Source organism: Poeciliopsis prolifica, unplaced genomic scaffold (assembly GCF_027474105.1).
Source record: "Poeciliopsis prolifica strain line A6 unplaced genomic scaffold, Auburn_PproV2 SCAFFOLD045, whole genome shotgun sequence".
Classification (NCBI taxonomy): domain Eukaryota; kingdom Metazoa; phylum Chordata; class Actinopteri; order Cyprinodontiformes; family Poeciliidae; genus Poeciliopsis; species Poeciliopsis prolifica.
The window spans coordinates 4,500,900-4,522,163 of record NW_026562420.1 but is presented as its reverse complement, the minus strand read 5'-3'; the positions used below and the strand labels follow the sequence as shown (position 1 = coordinate 4,522,163).

At 37.7% G+C, this 21,264-nt stretch overlaps 1 protein-coding gene across 11 annotated transcripts in view; it reads left to right on the top strand.

Moving 5' to 3' along the window:
• ablim2 (actin binding LIM protein family, member 2) overlaps positions 1-21,264 on the top strand; it is an 84,813-nt gene that overhangs the window by 32,338 nt on the left and 31,211 nt on the right. For all 11 annotated transcript variants that reach the window (XM_055056644.1, XM_055056634.1, XM_055056638.1 and 8 more), the window contains exons 2-6: positions 1,897-2,061; positions 9,944-10,127; positions 14,108-14,220; positions 14,366-14,492; positions 15,427-15,520. In XM_055056644.1, coding sequence (XP_054912619.1) covers positions 1,897-2,061; positions 9,944-10,127; positions 14,108-14,220; positions 14,366-14,492; positions 15,427-15,520 — 683 coding nt within the window. The remainder of the gene's footprint in view (positions 1-1,896; positions 2,062-9,943; positions 10,128-14,107; positions 14,221-14,365; positions 14,493-15,426; positions 15,521-21,264) is intronic.

The window sequence follows — 21,264 nt, the reverse complement described above, 5'->3', positions numbered from 1 at the left end:
CTGCTGGAATAATTAGCTGGCCAAAGGAGGAGATAAAAGCCACAGATATTAAGACTCAAAAACTACTAACCATGCTTGGAGGGTTCCATCCCAAATCCAGCACCCTGAGACTGTACACGAGCCGCAAGGAAGGAGGCAGAGGACTAGTGAGTGTGAGAACCACTGTCCAGGACGAAACAACTAAGATCCATAAATACATCAGGGACAAAGCCTCAACAGACAATGTGCTCAATGAATATGGACTGGAAACCCTGAGATCAAAGTGGGAAACACCCCCAAAGGTGGTGGAGAACACCAGAGCTAAGATCCTGTGGGACTTCCAGATCCAGACAGACAAAATGGTAATGGCGAACCAACCAGACATTGTCGTAGTGGATTAACAACAGAGGAAAGCCGTTGTGGTAGATGTAGCAATACCAAGAGATTGCAACATCAGGAAAAAGGAGCACGAGAAACTGGAGAAATACCAGAGCCTCAGGGAAGAACTGGAGAGGGCCTGGAAGGTGAAGACCACAGTGGTGCATGTGGTCATCGGGGCCCTCGGGGCAGTAACCCCCAAACTGGAGCAGTGGCTACAACAGATCCCAGGAACAACATCAGACATCTCAGTCCAGAAATGTGCAGCAGTCCTTGGCACAGCCAAGATACTGCAGGACCCTCAAGCTCCCAGGCCTCTGGTAGAGGACCCGAGCTCAGAGGATAAGAACCACCCGCGGTGGGTGAGAAGGGAATATATATATTGCTCGTTATTTATCCACTGCTCCAGTTCGGCCCATTGAGGGCCCCGATGAACTCAGGCACCATTGTGGTCTTCACCTTCCAGATCTTTTCTAGTTCCTCTCTGAGGAACTGGTATTTCTCCAGTTTGTCATATTCATATATATAAAGAAAATATATTTACTGTATTTTAAAGGACTGTATTTTCAAGAGCGGCTGCGACTGAAGATCCTTCCAGCCCACAGTATGATTCTCTGAACACACTGAAGCAAATGAAGATTCAGATTTAGATTCATTAAGTTGAACAGACATTACTTTAAAAGAATTATTCATACCCCTTGAACCCTGTCAGTTTTCAATATTGTCAGGCCTCTGTGCATTACTGTGAAGTAAATGGAAAATAAGTAGTTATATAATTGTTTGCCAATAAAATGAGGAAACAGTAGAGTACATTTGTGGCCTTTACTCTGATACTGTCAAAAAAGGGTTTTATAATCAGAACATAACTTCAATTGCTAAATCCAGTTTAATTCTGTTTGTGGACTCAGAAGTTTGTTAGCAAACACTGGGGGACAAACACTGGGGGACAAACACCGGGGGACAAACACCAGGGGACAAACACTGGGGGACAAACACCGGGGGACAAACACTGGGGGACAAACAGCATCTTGGAAACCAGGGAACCATCAGGAAGGTCTGGGAGAAAGTTGTGGAGAAGTTTCAAACAGAGCCAGGTTTGTTAAATGTCCAGCATGTTCAAACCCCAAAGACGTTTTAGCTGGACCTGCAGAAAACTATTTCTTTCTATCTCACAAAGATACATCACTCTGTGTTGGAGTATGACATATTTGTCATGAATATTTCTGCTTGTCATACTGGACTGTTGTCCACACCATTGGTATGAGGCAAATATACAGCGTTGTGCAAACTGTGGACCAAAACGGGATGGTGATTGAAAATAAGAGAATCTGCACTTGGCAGATGGTGTTGTTGAATCATTATATTTAATGAGGAGAAATGTGTTTTACAATATGATATGGTTTAATATTCAGCACCTCATCATGGTGCTCAAATCGTACGTTATTTATTCACTGTCATGATTGTTATATATGCTAGTGCTGCATAAACCTTACAACATGAGCTGTATGTAACTATTCCTGTGTTCTGTGTCTGGTGCAGTGTTTCAACAGCAGGCTGTACACAGCACTCTGGAGCAACACAAGCAGAAGATGAAACAGGAAGGAGGCGGCGCCGTCGCCTGTCACAACTGTGGGAATCCCTGCAAGGGGGAGGCTCTCCGTGTTCAGAACAAACACTTTCACTTAAAGTGTTTTGTCTGCAAACGTATGTAACTCCTGCTTCCTACTGTTCCCTCCAGTCTGTTTCCACACAAACAAAAGGCCAAGCTAATCCATCTCAATGCTGACTGTGTGCCATGAAATAGAATTTGGGTTGAAGGGTTAGGGTGTGTGTGTTGTTAACTGGAGTTACTGTGTGTGCCATTCCCTGCACTGACTCTCACCATAAAGTCTGTGTTAGACAATTGTTTTCAATATACACTGTGGTTGCTAAGCAACAGAGGGGATCTTAAAAATAATGACAGCTTCATAACCCGATACTGGCCAGCAGGCCCCACCATCTTTGAGCCTATGACTACAGCATGAAGCAGCAGCATTACCCATGATGCAATTTATAGCAATAATATTTGAAACAATATAGCAATAATTTGGGTGCTTAAAAGATAGAAAATGATGTTATTCATATTATTTATTCATGTGTAGTTGTTGGTTTCAACTAAATATTTAATTAGTAAGCTAAACAGAGGCATAGTTTTTCTCCAGTTTGTCATATTCATATATATAAAGAAAATATATTTACTGTATTTTAAAGGACTGTATTTTCAAGAGGCATAGTTTTTCTAACTATGCCTCTGTTCCTGCTTTTCTATAGCCAGGCTTCACAAAAATAAGAAGGTTGATTTAATAGTTTTGCAAACTAATATTTGATGTTAGTTACCAAATATTTTATTTGCTCACTAAATATTAAAGTTGGAGCCAAATGCCTCTAACTAAATGTTTAGTGAGCAAGCTAATTTAGTGTAACTCTAAATAACTGATGGAATCTTGGTTTATAAAGGAGAAATATTTGCTTTAGTTTTTACATTTTACCATTATTTTTATGCCTTGGGATTCCCCTGGAGGAGCTGGAAGAAGTGGCTGGGGAGAGGGAAGTCTGGGCCTCCCTTCTTAGGCTGCTATTCCTGCGACCCGACTGGGATAAACGGAAGAAAATGGATTGATGGATGGACTTAATAGAATCAATATGATGCAGCTAACAATACATTTTATATGGGTTCCAGCTCATCATGAGGTTGAGGGAAATGAAACCGCAGGCGAGATGGCTATGGAGAGTACCAATCGGGTAAGGTTAGATATTAATGTTACTTTTAGTATCACAGAAATTCAACCTGGAAAGACTCACACACACAGAAAGAGAGAGTAGAATTAGAAAGTTTAATTGCCAAATGAAAGTCTATGGCACTCAGATCCAGGAGGAAGACATTGTACTGGTAATCGCTGTCAGAGAGAATGAGCTGCTGTGTATGAAGATTAGAGACATCTTCCCTCCTTGGCCCCTGACACTGGTGGTGGTGGAAAGAATGCTGAAGACTGAATGGATATTGAAGAAGTCTTGAGCTGAAGGCAGAGGAGGGGTGGAGGAAGGTTGAAACTCGGCCAAGGAGTGGAAGCACATGCACAGCTGGACCTCATCAAGGGAGCGATGCTTGATGACTGGAGGAGCAGACGTCACTGATAGGTTGGAATCGAGGCACATGAGGAGATGTTTAGCTGAGCAGGAAAGATAAATAGTCTTCCAGTTTGATTTTCCCCCAAAGCTTCAATAAAAGGTATAATTAAACACAAAATTAAAGAAACGTGACAAAAGTTATGGGGAGAAGAAAGGAAACATAATTTCAACCTAATCCTACATACATTTCAACTGAATTTACCTAGAAAACAAGTAAAGAAACCCAACAGACTGCAGCAAGTCGTGGACTTGAAGATTTACTGCTCCTGGAAGTAAATGTTCCAGGACATTTACTTGTCCTGGAACATGTCCTGTTAAAGGGGACATTTACTTCCCCTTTAACAGGAGGAAAAATCCTCCAGCAGAACCAGAACCTGGCTCTGTCCGAGTGGCCATCTACTGCGACTGACTGGGGGTTTAAGAAGACCGAGCAGAAACACAAAAAGAAATAAAAATACAGGTGTAGCAATACTTTCTATATCAAAATGGGTACCAAATTTTCTCTAAATTGGCTATCTGTTTTAGGTGCTTGATTTGATGTAAGTGTGTTTTTCAAGGAGGTGTGAAAGCAAAACAAATTTTTTGCAACTCACTGGTCATGATTTCATTTCATAGAACCAGGGGAAGGTACTTTTTTATGCCCAAAAAATGTAAAAGATTTAAATGATCCTTATTCAAGTTCTATAAATGATTTTCCATAGTATTTTTTTTTTTGACGTGAGGGCAATTTCTTCTGATAAGGGCCATTTACCTAATTGAAATTTTTTCCTATAATAAATATCTTATTGCAGCAAAACGAATAAAATGTTATCTTTGTCCACTAATCATTTACATACAGTAATGATTATCACTGCCTGATGTTTTTGATGAGTGCTGATTGCTATTTTCATGGTAGTTGTTGACACAATGATGTCTGATGTAAGAAAGTTAATTTTATGTGCCAACTGTGGCTCTCTAACTATGTTATGTCTGCTAATCAGGCATATTTTAAGTGACATGAGACATTGTTAGGAGCACACAGCTGCAGACAAACAGTTCAGGCACAATTTCTTCCATAATCTGCTTTAGCTCCCAGTAGGCAAACATATTTGTATACTTTGGGGAATACTAAAATATGAAAACATAAGTCCACTCCCTAATGCACGGTAGACTGTCTGAAAACTGATAAATGTCTGACTGGATAAGGTTTAATCTTCATTTCTATAGACTGAAGTCGTTGTAAAATACTGCTCATGTCCTTGAGGTCAGGTTTAACTTGGAGATAAAGAAAAGTAAAGTAAAAATAAAAGTAAGAAAATCCCCCAGGCCTTAGGTTTGGAGTAATCCAGTTAAGATGTCAATAATGTAAATATAACTATAAAAACTGTCGCTTTAAAAATAATTCACAGGCAGAGTTATCAGTAAGGACGAGAGAGAGCGGTATGAGCTGTTCCTCCTTCGGCAGTCAGCTGTAGTTTCACTTCGCACCCCTATGCCATGTGGGTTGCAGTAAAATTGTCAAGCCTTGACCAGTCCGTAGCGGTAAAAAGGTTGGGGACCATTCCGTTAGTGGACCGGGGTTTGAGCCAGTGGAGGAGCTTTTGGACTCGCCTTGTGACTAGCACAGCACATTGGTTTGTTTTTAGTTTGTTTTATTTTTTGCGGCGATACAATGCATATCAGTTGCTTTGACTTCTTGAAGTCAGGTAACAACTCATCCCATAAAGTCCTTGCAACTAAAACATGAGTTTTGGCACTAAAGTTTTTGTCATAAACACAAATTCAAGGGGTTTTCATATATTTTATCTGACAAACACAAAGGAGCATACGGTTGTGAAGTAGAAGAAACAAAAATCTATCCATTTATGCAACCACTGTGTTTACCCAATTAGCCTTAAGCATTATCTCATTCTAGACAGATTGTCCATACGGATGTTTCCGGGCCGGCTACAGCCGTCAGAAAGTATGTCATCCACTTCCTGTGTAAACATTTCCGCTTGTATTGTTGTGGTTGTTTAAAAAAGTTGGCTGTATTCCCAGGTGATGAAATAAAAAAGGAAAGGTTTCTGGGGAAAGGTTTTCCAACATGTTTGTCCAAATTTTACAGGGGATTAAAGTGAAGAACCTGTTTGGATGTGTAGCTTGCATGATGCTGCATGTTTGGTCCATGGCAGTGAACATCAGTTTAACCACTGTGGTCACAAGCATGACCCCTCGTGTGCATTTAACTGTGTATTATGAGCTACGACTGAGAATGAAGCATTCTTTGTTTTCTCAGTTAAAATAAACTAAATCTGATATTCGATTTGTTGACATTTTATACTATTACACTAAATTTCCTCGTAATTATTGAACTACTTAATTAAATGATTTGGTGTTATTATTGGATCAAATTAGAATTGCATTCATTTCACCTCTAATGTTTAAAGGTTGTTATTTTCAAAGATGTTTTATTTATATAGCACTTTTTCAGCAACAAGGCAGTTTGAAAAGTCCTTTTAATCTGACAGATGAGCCTGTTTATTATTTTTGAATATGACTGTGTCGTAGATTTACCAGACCATAAATACAGACTATAGGAGAACCACAGTGCTGGTTCTGTTGGACCTCAGTGCAGCTTTTGACATTTTACTGAATCGACTGGAGAGTTGGGTTGGACTCTCTGGTTCGGTGCTCGACTGGTTTGAATCTTACTTAAAGAACAGGGATTTCTTTGTTTCAATTGGAAACTTCTCATCAAAGAGGTCAAAGGTCACAATCCTAGGACCCCTCTTATTCAATATTTATATTATCCCACTAGCTCAGGTGATAACAGGAAATATTAATAGCTACCATAACTATGCAGATGACACACAGCTCTACATTACGATGTCACCAGGTGACCTTTGACCCCATCCAATCACTGAATAAATGTTTAGAACAGATAAATGTGTGGATGTGTCAAAACTTTCTCCAGCTGAACAGAAACAAAACTGAAGTCATTATTTTTGGACCTAAAGAGGAACGATCTAGAGCTATAGATCTACAGTTATAGATCTAGAGCTATAGATCTACAGTTATAGATCTAGAGCTATAGATCTAGAGCTATAGATCTAGAGCTACAGATCTAGAGTCAATGCACAGCTTCAGTTATTACAACTAAAAACTAGCGATCAGCCCGAAACCTGGGAGTCGTGATGGACTCAGACCTGAACCTTGCAAGTCACATAAAGACGATTACAAAGTCGGCCTTCTATCACCTGAAGAACATCTCCAGGATTAGAGGACTAATGTCTCAGCCAGATCTAGAGAAACTCATCATGTATTTATCTTTAGTCTCATTGATTATTGTAACAGCGTCTTCACAGGCCTGTCCAACAAATCAATCCTCCAGCTGCAGCTGATCCAGAAGCTGCTGCTCCTGTTCTCACTAAAACCAGGAAGATAGAGACATAACAGCAGTTTTAAAGTCCCTCCACTGGCTCCCTGTAGCTCAAAGAATAGATTTTAAAATACTGTTGTTAGTTTATAAATCACTGAACGGTTTAGCACCACAATACATTAAAGATCTGCTGTTGTTGTATCAACCTTCCCGACCTCGCAGGTGTTCTGGTTCTGGTTCTGGTCTGCTTTGATTAAATTAAATTCTCTTGGCTGTAATTACAATAGATACAAATTTAATTTATCCCAGGTGAGTCTTTCTCAGTTGAGAATGTGGATCAGTACTGGGTTGATTCTGTGCCTTCAAACAATTTTAATTGGAGAAATTTCACATAACTTAGAAGTTGATGTAAAATTTTTTGTTGTATAAATTCTCAGCAACAAACAACATTTCCAACTGCAGCTTAGAGTAGCTCATTGATATATTAATGCAGTAGCCATGTAGCTAGATCAAATTTTATTTTATCTAGCAAAAATCATTTTGCTTGATAATATCAAAACAGTTTTAATTATTGTTGTCAAACATTATGAAACATGATGTTTTGAAGCCAACCATGAGCATCAACTCATCTAAAGTTAAAAGTGAGCTTCACACAAATGCAAACATTTGCACCATCAAGCAAAGTTACAATTAGCAGCTCCAATAAATCTTTCCGTTTAACATTACATCACGAAGATACATTAAAACATACCTCCATCTTGACTTTTTCCTTTATTCTTCCTCTTTCATTTCTCTCTGAATGATATCTGATCAAATAATGAAACAATTTTTTATGACATTGTTTTGATAATTTTTCTCTATCGATGCCTTGGAGGCCACCAGGTGGGGCCACAGAGCAATTTATTTATTTCTTTATCTTTTTGCAAATAAAAGAAAGATTTCTACATACATTATGAAATGTATGTAGAAATGTATTTACAATGTATTATTGTAAAAAAGAAAATCACAACTTTAGGATGAATTTATGTGTTTTATATAATAACATCCATCCATCCATTTTCTGATCACCCTTCTCCCTAACGTGGTTGGGAGGAGCTGCTGCCTCTCCAGCTGCGTTCTGGGTGAGAGGCGGGGTCACCTGGACAGGTCGCCAGTCTGTCGCAGGGCAACACAAAGACAAACAGGACACACACACACACACACACACACACACACACACACACACACACACACACACACACACACACACACACACACACACACACACACACCTTGGTAGAATTTGGGAAGGCCAGTTAACCTGACAGTCATGTGTTTGGACTGTGGGAGGAAGCCAGAGAACCCGGAGAGAACCCACCATGCACAGGGAGAACATGCAAACTCCATGCAGAAAGAGCCCGGGCCGGGAATCGAACCCAGGACCTTCTTGCTGCAAGGCAACAGTGTTACCAACTGCACCACTGTGCAGCCAATATAATATAAAAATAAAAAAAAATTCTGTTCCACTTAGGGGGGCCCCATTGTGTCCCGGGGCCCTAAGCAGCCACTTAGTTTGCTTATGCCTTGGGTCGGCCCTCAATGCACAGATCAATGGGTTACATCTTTTTGAGACAAAAACTGAGGAAACATTGGAGTGAGGTTTTCACATCCTTTTATTTTTATTTTCTTTATTTTGTGTGCTGTTAGATTACTGCACGAGAATAAATGTGCTTCACTTTCATTTCATTTAAACAATGAAAAGATTAAAATCATGAAAACATCACGTCTGATGTTGTTTTCAATATATTCAATTATTCTTGGTCTTAATAACTGAATGTAGTCAGATTTCAGTGTATTTAGGTGAGTTTTGATGCTTTATAGTTTGACAGTCACTGAAAAAATTTGCGTGGCTGCAGTGCTTTTTCACAGTAGGGAAAAACTGCGTATTAATATACAAAGAGTGATGCAAAGTTTATTTTTATACATGCCGTCAAAACCTCTGCTGAGATGGTCAGGTGTTGCACTGACTCCGTGACCTGTGACCCACCTGCCCTGCCTGATGCTCCATGCACATGGCTTCCTCTTCTTACTGCCTGTCACTTTTTGTGTGATTTCCTCATTGCAGCCCATGGATTTCATGTCAGAACTCTTTGGAGGAAGGGCTGCATGACACAGCAGAGAGTGAGTGGGCGGGGCTTGTTAAAATTTTCAGGCCAATTACAGCAGGTTTAATGTATGTATATATATATATATATATATATATATATATATATATATATATATATATATATATATATATATATATATATATATATATATATATATACTATATATACACAGTACAGACCAAAAGTTTGGACAAACTTTTCATTCAATGAGTTTCCTTTATTTTCATGACTATTGACATTGTAGATTCACATTGAAGGCATCAAACTATGAATTAACACGTGTGGAAATATGTACTAAACAATAAAGTGTAAAACAACTGAATATATGCTTTATATTGTAGTTTCTTCAAAGTAGCAACCTTTTGCTTTGATCACTGCTTTGCAAACACTCTGCATTCTCTTGATGAGCTTCAAGAGGTCGTCACCTGAAATGGTTTTCACTTCACAGGTGTGACCTGTCAGGTTAATAAGTGGGCTTTCTTGCTTTATAAATAGTCATAAAAATAAAGGAAACCCATTGAATGAGAAGTCTGTGTCCAAACTTTTGGTCTGTACTGTATATAGATATGCCTTTTTGCAAACTTCAGTGTATTTGATTTGAGTTTTATGTGAGTAACACATATAATGCATAGTTCCAAACTGCTCAGTTGAACTACAATAATATATACAGTTAAAGATTGGCTGGGTGTTTAGAGGTCATCTAATTAGTAAACTCAGAACCAAGAAATTAAAGCCATTTCTCTTCTTATAACGTATGGAGGATAAAAACACAACAAAGACAACAAAATTCAATCTTTAATCCACCCATTTTATCACAGTTTATTAATGAAAAGGAATAAAAATTATTCCAATGTGGGTGTTATTAGTTCCAAATATCAGCAACTCTTTCTCCTTACATTTTTCTCTTTCTCCTGTGCTTTTTTCCCCCCAGTATGTGGTTGTGAACTTGCCCAAGGAGGCTTTTTTGTGCGCCAAGGTGAATACATCTGTACTCTGGACTACCAGAGGATGTACGGGACTCGCTGCTTCAGCTGCCAGGACTTCATTGAGGGGGAGGTGGTGTCAGCTCTGGGGAAGACCTATCATCCCCGTTGCTTTGTCTGCACCTCATGCAAGTAAGAGCAAAAGTTGGGAAGTAGAATGTCAATTAAAGAAATTCTAAAGTGAAAACAATTTGGAGCAAGACTACCCTTCTAATCTCAAGCCTACAGCTTCCTGAACCATTCAGGGCATGTTTTTCATGTTGCACTTTGCCTTTGCTGAATCTGATGTGAATATTCCAATGTGGCATTCAAGGTTCATAATGTGATCATATAACCTGAGTGCATTCATTTTTAAACAAGTTTCCCTTTTTTGGAGGGAAAACACTTGTGCTTATTGTGAGGAACATGAATAGAAGTCAGAGTTTGAAAGGAAGCGATAGGCTTCACTTTCTGTCTGCGCTGATGGGAACGCTCTACTGATCATCAATAATTCAGTTGTTTATTCTCATTGTTCAGTTTCCTTGATTTCATAATGATTTTATTTTCTAGTATATGGGTAACTAAATGACATAGCGGTTTATATATGGGCTGATCAAACCAATTAAGATGCAATAGACGTAACTAAACAGGATACAATTATAAATAACACAAAAACAAATAGCATTACAGCTAAGTTTAGCTAAACTAAAGACCCAAGAATAAAAATCAAAAACTTTATATACTAATATTTACTTCAATACAAAACTTAAAGAAAGAAACAACAAATTCCCCCTGCTAGCAGGAACCGGTGGTGCAGTCCAATCAGCACTTAAGCCTGCTGAGCCTTGGGCCCCATCTTTTGTCTGGCAACTCCAAGGCAGGTAAGCATCAGCAGGAAAACAAATTTTAAGCAAAGAAAATTAACTTTAAGTTGATATAAATACATATGTTAACTAAATGTGCTTGCTAACAAATAGAACAAATGTGTCCAAATCAACTAATAAATGTTTTTTTATTGAAACTAAAGTGTTGGGTTTGTATAAAACAATTAATTGTGGATAAAAAGAGTTACTGACATAGGAGAGTAGCCATGGATTTGCTCATCACAAGCAGAAAGGTGACCTTCAACATTCCCGCTGCCTCCCATGAAGGTGGAATATGGAAAAAACAGATTTGTACTTTCAAGAAGTTGTCGAACTCTGTTTAGAAGCAACAAACATTACATAACGATGGTCTTCACACACTATTTTGTGTAGTGGAAGCAATCATAAATGATCGTCCTTTGAGTGCTGCGTCAGATTATCCAAATGACAAGGAGGTTTTGATCCCAAACAGAACAGGAACATTTAGTTTTTATTAGTACTTAGAAATTATGGAGTACTCATTACAAATTACAAATTTAGAAAGTCCAGTGAATACTTATACTTATCTAGCATCCCAGAAGTCCAGAGGATACTTACTTACATTTATTGAGCAACCCTGAACAGGGATTAGAACTTGGAACCCAGAAAAACTACATTAGCAACTACTTTTCAGACTCCTATTCTTCCAAACCAGAAAAGGAATTAGACCAGAGGATAATTACTTATACTTACTTAGCAACCCTGAATAGGAGTATGTAGTTTATTGACTCTGGATCAACATTACGAGCTTTTGATTCTTTTGTTCTTTCCTTTGGTTTGTTATTTTGTTTGTATTTCCATTTAATTCCCGTAAAGCACTTTGTATTCCCTTGTTGCTGATAATGTGCTACATAAATGAAGTTACCTTAATCTTTACCTTTGAGGTGTAAGTGGTATGCATCCTCCCTATACAATTAGAGGCCAGAATGTTAGAATCTTAAATAAGAAATATTTAAATTATTTGTACCATGCTTTGGTTTTTAATTTAGTCATATTTAGTAAATAAGGCTAATATTTGTTCAGGTTGGTTATACTTTTATTAATATGTCAGAAAAACACTGACGGCAGAAAAATTGCATAGACAAGGAGCAATCCAATTTTTGACTGTGTATGCTGTATATTTTCTGGGACAAAAGAAAAAGGAATTGTATAACTGATTTTGTGTTGTCATTTTTGTATTTGCATTTTTATAGATAAAGAATTTTTTGTTAAATTCACAGTTTTGCACGCATCCTTTACTTTTGTACAGTGTCTATGGAATGAGACAGATATTGCACCTGTTGCCATAACAGTATTCATGTACATATTGATGCAGACTAGTTCAAGCAAAATATCAACATTGCCACTTGAGCACATTTCTGGATAAAAACAACAATTGAAAAAATCTGTGGAAAATAGTTTGACTCAAGCCTGGTTGCTGAAAGGAAAGGATTCCTCCCTGAAAGCAAACTGACACAATTTCCTCCATGTGACTACCGGTACGTAACTCAGAGCCAATTTCAACACTTTGGAGGAAGTGTGGTAGAGTCTTAAGGCATGAATGTGCTTTGAGCTAAACTAGCGGTCTCAAGCTGCAGTCCTTGATGACCAGAGTCCTGCAACTTTTAGATGTGTCCCTTGTCCTACACTCTTGAATTTAATGGTGAAACTTCCTCACTAGCTTGCAGTCCAGCTCTACATAGCTCTGCTGTACTGGAGCCAGGTGTACTGATGCAGAGACATGTAAAAGTTGCTGGACACTGGCCTTGAGGACCAGAGTCCTGCTACAGTGGAATCTATACCCTCCCACTGTCGCTCTGGTGGGATGTTCAAGGCAGTTTTTATGCTGGAAGGTGAATCTCCATCTTAGTCTCAGCCTCTGTAGTGTTTTGCTTGTAAGCCATTAATGTCAGTTCTTTTTATTCTTGAAGCAGAACATCTTCTTCCTCGTGTTTGTTGCATTCCCTACATGCTATACGGATCTCTTTTAGCTTTCTTCTTCTTCCCTCTCTTCCATAAAGAGCAAACTTGCAGGGTGTATGAGTTGATGGTCAGATTCTTTCATCAGAAGGGTGGACCTCTGCAACTCTGAAGGGACGATGGGTCTCTTTCTGGGGCTATCTGGGTGAAGGAGGCTTAATACAAATGTTTACTCCACACAGGACACCATGCTTTTCAGATTGTTTAGGACTTCATATTTGTATTTTGCACAAAACTCCTTGAAAAGCCTTGAAAATCCAATAAGGAACAATATTGAATGTTCATGCATTCAATAATGTTTGAACAATATTGATTGGACACTTTATGTAAGGAAGATCCCAAAATCTCATTAAAACCTCTCTTCTGCTTCTAAATGATAAACTCATAATCAGTCTCCCTCTGCCCGCCTGGAGGTATTTCTCATCACCTGATGGTGTCACATTTCTGAGCTCAGGAAAGCAGCACAAGGCAGCCAGTTGGAGCCTTGCTTTACCAAGTGATCATCATCCTATCTGTGCTCTGTGGCAGTAACTTTGTGAAAAGAAAATTCATAACCAGCTACTATCAGTAACATCAAATTATTTTCATTGCACTTGGAATGTGTCTCCAGCTGCATGATGCATTTTGTCTCTGAAGAGACCATTTTTTCCTGGTGAATGAAGGTAACTTTTAATTGATTCCAGTTCAAAGTTACTTCCTCCAAAATGATTGCGGCTCCACTAAGTAGTTCAAACCTAGGCGACTCCTTCAGACATGCCTTTCAGCTATTATAGCTGTTCAACCCTCACAGGTTTGGGAAGGAGCTTCTTCTCTCAAATTATGAATCAGTGTCTTTCACATCTTCCCATTCACTGACACTGAAGGAGACAGAGAGTCGTCCACCAATCCTCCTACAAAAACACCAATCCCTTGATGCTCATGAACATTCTGCTACACTATGGCTGAATGGATGAATAGCTGGACGTGTGCATAGATTGAAATATACTGTAAAAATATGAAAAGTGCCTATTTTCTTTCCAGCACCAGAACGAAACAATGAGAAGATTTTAAAGAAGTAAACCAAATCTTTTTGTATGGTTGGTGACAGTTGGACCTTTTTATAATCATACATTCAATGTGTCATCATATTTCCATGTAGACCTCTCATTAGCAGCTGATAGATGTCAGTGAGGGTTCAGGGTTTGTTCAGCTAACTTCAAACTTAACTCTTGTCACATGGCACAGCCTCAGTGAAATCTTACATCTGATATTACATGTCTTGCTTGTTTTCAGACAGGCATTCCCAGCTGGTGATCGGGTGACATTTAATGGAAAAGAGTGTATCTGCCAGAAGTGTACCCAGCCTCTGCCTGCCAACAGCCCAGCACCCATCCAGGCTGTTCACAGTTAGTACTGATTCCAGTTCCTGTCCCAAACCTGAACTCTGTGTTCCATCCCCATGAACTTGAATTTTCCCATAATGTCCGATGTCACTTTTACTCCATGATGAAGCTAACTTCCTCTAGCTTCATCTACATGTGCTCTGTGCAGACTGCTGTGGTTGTGGGAGGGAGTTCAAGAATGAACAGTCTCTTGTTGCTCTGGACAAGCACTGGCACCTGGGCTGCTTCAAGTGTAAAGTGTGCAACAAGGTGCTCAATGCTGAGTACATAAGCAAGTAAGTTACTCTGGCTATCAACAGAGGTCCAGTGATCCTCTTTTTAATTGACTCTTTTTAATTGACTTACACATGTTTGTGTGCTCAACCAAAAGTTGGTGTCAAGATTCTCTGGAGCTGGAAAGTTTTGGGAACCACTGCAGATTTCCAGAAATAAAATAAATCAAGGTTTTCTGGCATCTCCACGTCAAACATATCCCATGACAGTCAGACTGTAAACTAAATACAATGCAACATCTCAAGTTTGCTGTAATATGTTCCTTCTAACTGCTATTTGCTGAGCTTGACTAGGAAAGACTTAGCTCCTTCACCAGATTGACAAAATTGCTTCAAAAAGGGTTCATACAGATGTTTGGTGGCAAACAACTCCTTTGTGTTCATGAAAAACACAAAGGAGTTTTGTGTTTGCTATAGAACCACACACACACACACACACACATTATTTGACTTCATCTTTACCAGGACTTTGTTACCAGCCTAACCCTAACCCAAAAACAACACTTCTCCTGTGGATCAGGCTGTAATCCTCACATGGATCAGTGTGTCCCCAAAACGTATTTCGTGTTTGGAAAATGGTCCTTACAATGTGTCAAGTACACGGCAACACACGCAAACACACTCTCTCACAAATCCAATAATCTGTATGCTTAAAGCTTGTACATATACAGGTTATTTCATGAAGTTTACTTTGATGCCAGATCCAGTCTTGATTCAATCAAGTAATCTCTATCCATCTCCACCTTTTTTGAAATGTTGCCTTGTTACATGTAGGGAACTATTTCTGTATGTGGTATTCCTGAAATGCCAAGATAGGACACTTGGCAACGTGTGAAGACAAAGTGTCCTGGTTGGATATGTTAAACTTGAGATTATCTGTGTGATGTCTATTGCTCTGTGCTGTCTCTAGATCATTTCTGATGTGTTGTCCAAACAGAGATGGGATCCCCTACTGTGAGATGGATTACCATGCTATGTTTGGCATCCAGTGTGAGAGCTGTAAGAAGTACATCACTGGCAAAGTCCTGGAGGTATGCTGTTTTCGTATATGGGGGAAATTTTGTGCAAGGTGTGTCCCACTCCTTTTTATGGAGTGTCAAAGTTATATGATTAAAAAAAATGAGTGACTTGTTATATATTTATGTATAATGAGTCACTGGTTAAATGCATATATTTATGTATGCATATCATAAATATATAACGTGAATAAATAAGCACATAAATAAATATATTATAGTGGATAAACAAATAAAGGTATTTATACACGAGAAAGAACATGTTCAGAAGAAACTTATGACAGAAATGTCATTATTTTTAATACATTCATTAATTACAATTGAATTCATTACATCTCTTAAAGGCATGTATCAATATTTCAGTAATCATAAAATAGAATTTATTTGTTTAGTTTGTTCTATAAAAGGGCAGACTGATATAAATATATAAATCATTAAATGGATCATAAAATAACTCAAAATAGTGATGAGTACTATAAATCTATTATTTAATTATTGAAAAAATATTTACTATATGGATAACAATTATTTAGCCATTCATTTAATTTTACTATAGTTCCATACCATGCTTTGGATGCATCAAAAATGAAATAATATCTATATTTTTACCTGGAGATTGGTATACCTAAAGATTGGTGTGGACACGTCCCCACCAACAGTGCGCCACATGGGCTACTGCTTCGCATTGAGTCAGGAATATCGGTGGTCAGGACATGAACAAACAAAGAATCGGAAAAGGGAATGCAATGTTTTATTATTAGCTGTCAACGTTACAACAGGAGGATAACAAGAGTCAAGCAAATCACATTTTGTATGTCAGTTAAAAGTTTGAATTACAACAAATAATCATAAAAAGTGGGGAGCAGGTTAACTGCTTGGGGACGGTGGACATGTAGTCATGTCCACAAAAGCACATACAGAATGAGCAGTAATCTGTCACAAAGATAATTATTTAGCTGAACTTTGACAAACTTAACAAACACAAGCTGCATAGTTCAGTCTGTTTCAGTTCAGTTGGCACAAAAATAAGGCGATCCACACATCTACTTTATGACAGATTATCAGTAGCTAATCAACGGTCATAAGTGTTCAGGCAATTACTTTTTTATTGATCGCAAAATAAACATCAAGCCTGAAAATTCAAAAAACAGAAACCTGTAGCAGACTTATTGTTCTGTTTTGGTATATTTACATATTTCTGTGTTTTTTGACTGTAATTTTTGCCTTTTCTACTCCTGGAGCTGTTGCATGTTGGTTGCCATGGGAATGGTTCTGCACGTCATATTAAGTAAAAAAAAGAATTGGTTTCAAGTTGTTCTGGGTTTCTCCGTCCCTGGAAGCAATTATAAAATAGCATGAAATATTATACTAAGCATAAGAGTCAAAGTTTGTTCACCTTTTCTCCTAGTGCAGCAATTAGGAAAAATGTAATTATCGGCCATTATAAAAGAAAAATGTATTTAACCCTCTACTGCATGTTGACAGAACTGACAGAATCTGTCTGTCTTTATCCAGAGAGAATACATATCCAAACATCGGCACTTTTCACATATTTAACTTAAGACACATATTTAGATCAGCAATATGGGGGCTATTACTATTCTTTGTGACAGATTACTGCTCATTCTGTATGTGCTTTTGTGGACATGACTACATACAATGGTGTCCACCGTCCCCAAGTGCCTGTCACTCGCCATGGCGGCCAATAGGCGATGTCCAATCCATATTGACGGTCCCTCTACATCCCAAACAAACATGATGGAAATCATGACGAGCTGAGACACAGATGTTTTCTGATGTAGACCGTCACCCCAACACTGGATTTTGCAACTGTTTTCAAATGTAGGCAAACATTGAGTAAATATACACACTAATTCCATAAATCAGAGTATGAATGAAAAGTTGATTTTTTTTTAGTAATTCCATCACTAAATGACATATATTTTATAGATTTATTGGATGACTTATGTTTGAACATCTTTACCTTTCTTAGTATGCGTAATCTGTGCTAAAATGTTTCTATTTTCAAAAAGTATTATTGATATGATAAGAGTCATCAGGATGTAAACCCTGACTTATTAAACAAGACTGTACTCACATTTAAGTTTTGGCCTTATTCTTAACTCCCCCACTCACTCTTCCTTACAATGCGTCCGCACTAATTTGCAACACAAAGTTACACCCTTGGATTCACCTCACTTTACTTAAACATGTTTTGTTCATATGGATTGAATGTTGGAAAGGATGCTCCACACTGTAGCTCCACTCTGCTTCATTAGTTTAAGTGAGTCTCTTCCCTCTGGAGATTCGTACAGGTGTAGTGAGCATTGTGCTAGGAAATAATAAAGAGATGGACTCAGATATGCCTGCCTCTTATCTCAGGCCACACAGAAAAAAAATTACTCTTTGGATGAACATAAAAAAATTATGGAAAGGATTTCCACCTGATGACTTTGCTTTTCTGTTACTCCAATTTAAAGCAATTGTGTTGGCTCAACTTAACTTTTAAGGTTGATTCAATTCATTTACTATAGTTGGACCAATGTAATTTAATAGAACAAGCCCAAGTACTTTGCAATGTTTTGTACCAAATAATTGACTTTACTTGATTAAGATGAATACAAATTTAGTTGAAACCACCTTATTTTTCAGTGTTACCTTCACACTACTTCATTAAGTTGATTCAACTCATGAAAATTAAATTAGCTAAACAAACATGCTTCATGCTGAAAGAAATCCTTTCCATGATTGAATGATGTTATTTCAAAGACATTTTTTAAGTGCTATTAACTTAAGTGTTTTAAGGCAGCACTGGGTGAAAGGGTAGAAAGAACACTCAACAATTAGAGAAGGTAGAACACAATTGTATTTTCATAATTGTTATCCATTTTCTTTTCCATATGCAGTGCAGGCACTTTACTACCAAAAGTATAAACTCTTGCCATATGCCAACCCATCTGAACATGCATTTAAGCTAGTTGAAATTAATAGTTTAAACAAAGCCTTTGAAGTCAGTGTTTAATTAGTAACAGGAAACTTCAAAATACTTCAGCCGACCACACACTGTAAAAAAGTAACTTACTGGCAGCAGGGTTTCCAGCCAGTTACTGTAATTTTTGCAGTAAAGAAATTACTGTAACTTTACAGTAACCTTATGGTAATTTTTGGACGGTATCCTTACTGTAATTCTATTACAGTTTTACTGTGATTTTATTGCACTTTTTCCTGTAATTGTCATTACTATATTACTGTAATTTGATTAGTTTAACTGTAATTTCTTTTAAATAGCACAATAATTATATAACATGGTTACTGTAATTACATCACATTTTTATTATTATAAAATTACAGTAGTCCTGTAGTAGAATTACAAAATGTTGTCATTTTACAGGAGTTCATAAAATTGTGAACTTGCAACTTAATTTAACAAACTCTCAAAAAAAAAAAAAAATTCTAATTCAAAAAATATACATCTACTATGTACTGTATTTTCCAGACTACAAGTCCCACCAGCCATACAATGCATAATAAGGAATAAAAATACATATATAAGTTTCATTTTTGGGGTAAATTTATTTGATAAAATCCAGCACCAGGAACAGACATGTCGTCTTGAAAGGCAATTTAAAATAAAAATAGAATAGAGGCAACAACAGGCTGAATAATTGTACAGTATGCTGACGTTATATGACAAACAACGAACTGAGAACGTGCCTGGTACGTTAACATATTAAGATATGTTATTGATGCTATAGTTATTGATGCTATAGTTATAGCATCAATAACATGCTAACAAGTTTACCAAGCAATCCGTGTCACTCCAAATCAATAAATCTTCGCTGTCGCTTGTAAACAACTCCGTAACTCCAGAGGTAGAAGAACACAGGCCTAGAGCGCCCTCTTGCGGTTTAGTGTGAAAACAACATGTGTTATATATAATAATGTGTTCATAATTTCAGACATAAACTGCTCCAGAGTATAAGTTGTACCCTCAGCCAAACTATGACAAAAACTGCGACTTATAGTCCGGAAAATACAGTATATTTTAAAATCACTGATTTATTGTCAATTTAAATATGATAAAACAAAATACAGTATTTTGCAACAGCGATATTTGCTTGTTACAGAAGTCAGAGTATTGCAACCAAGGGGAAAATACTCTGATCTCAAAATAAAACTGATACATTTATAATCATGGTAACATGACATTGAATACAATGGATTAAATAATCTTTAATAAAACAAAAGTACCCAAATATCAAAGTTTCCAAACTGCATTTATGTCAGTTAAAGACAGAAAGGGTGAAAAGGACGGATTTAGTGACAGACACGCTGACCTTCCTTCATTGTAGCTGTCCTCCTGTCTGTCTGATAGAAATGGACAGGACAGACAGAGACAGGCGGAGAAAAGACAGACAGGGAGAGAGATGGAGTAAAAGAACCGATTGTGTGTAAATGTGTAATTTTACCATTTTAAAAGTTCCACTGGTCCATGAAGGAGGAGAATGGAGGCCTGCGGTTTCACTGCTGAGTTTTGCATCAGTCGTCCTGTTGGTTTTGATGTCACTTTTCCATTTGCAGCCTTTGCTCTTCTTTCTGGATTGAGGCTTATGAATCACCTAGAAATTGTGGCCTTGATACTGTTTCCTGAAAAATAACAATGTTCAGTGATATTAGTTTTAGTTTGAACTTAATACTCAGGCACACAGACATTTTCATAGAAAGATTCATTCCTCTGTCTCTATCCATATACAAAGTTTGCAGACAGTATCTGTAGGCCTAAGGATGGCAGATCCAGTGAGATGGCAATATCTCATTAGTCTATGGACAGAAGGATGAAAGTTACAATGAGACACAGACAATTGGAGAATATAGAAATCTGCAATATTCTAGGTAAACTAACTAAAAAGCCCTTGTGTTGCACATAATGCTAACTGAGAGATAACCGAAGTTAGCTTACCAAAGAAGCAAGAGTAGCTCAATATAATCACATATATTTTCGAACACAAACAAAACTCTGCAATGCAGTGATTGTTTTAAAAAGTACTTACCCGGTGGAAGTCATTGTTGACCCGCCCTCTAGCCTGTGAAAGCTCCTCCGACTGTAAATATCCCACAATGCAACATTGAAAATGGACATTAAAAATTGACAGTACAGCTGAAAATTTCCGTACATGATTCAACGGTCCAACCACGTCCCATATATTTCCAGACGCATTTCAGATCACAGTAAAGAGCTGAATTTTCATGCTGTGGCTTTTACAGCCATTTGTTACAGTGCAGCTCTTAAACGATTCTCAAATGACCTCGTGTGATTTCCCATGATCTCGCTCGTTGTCTTCAGCACAATATCAGTCTGACTATAATGAATCACATCATCTCAACATGATTACATTAATGTAACAACCCCAATGTTCATTTGTTTGAGTGCATACTGAGTAACATCATGCCACATTTGCTTTTAGTTTCACATTTCTACTTTTACTTGAAAGATCAGCCCTTCAGGACTGCTTGGATTTCAAAGGAAGGATTTGATAATGGTAGTATCTACTTTCCTGTCCTCTCATATGTTCCATGGTTAAAACTGAATCCTTTTCCATCCATCGCAGTGTTCCAAAGTTAACATCCCCTCTTCTTACGCCCTGTCCATCATTCAGTCTTAATCTAGTTCAAATATGAACTCTTTGCATGGCCTCCTGTACCTTCTGAGGATTTTCAAGTACCAAGCCTTTTGACCCAATTCCACTTTGACCTACAGT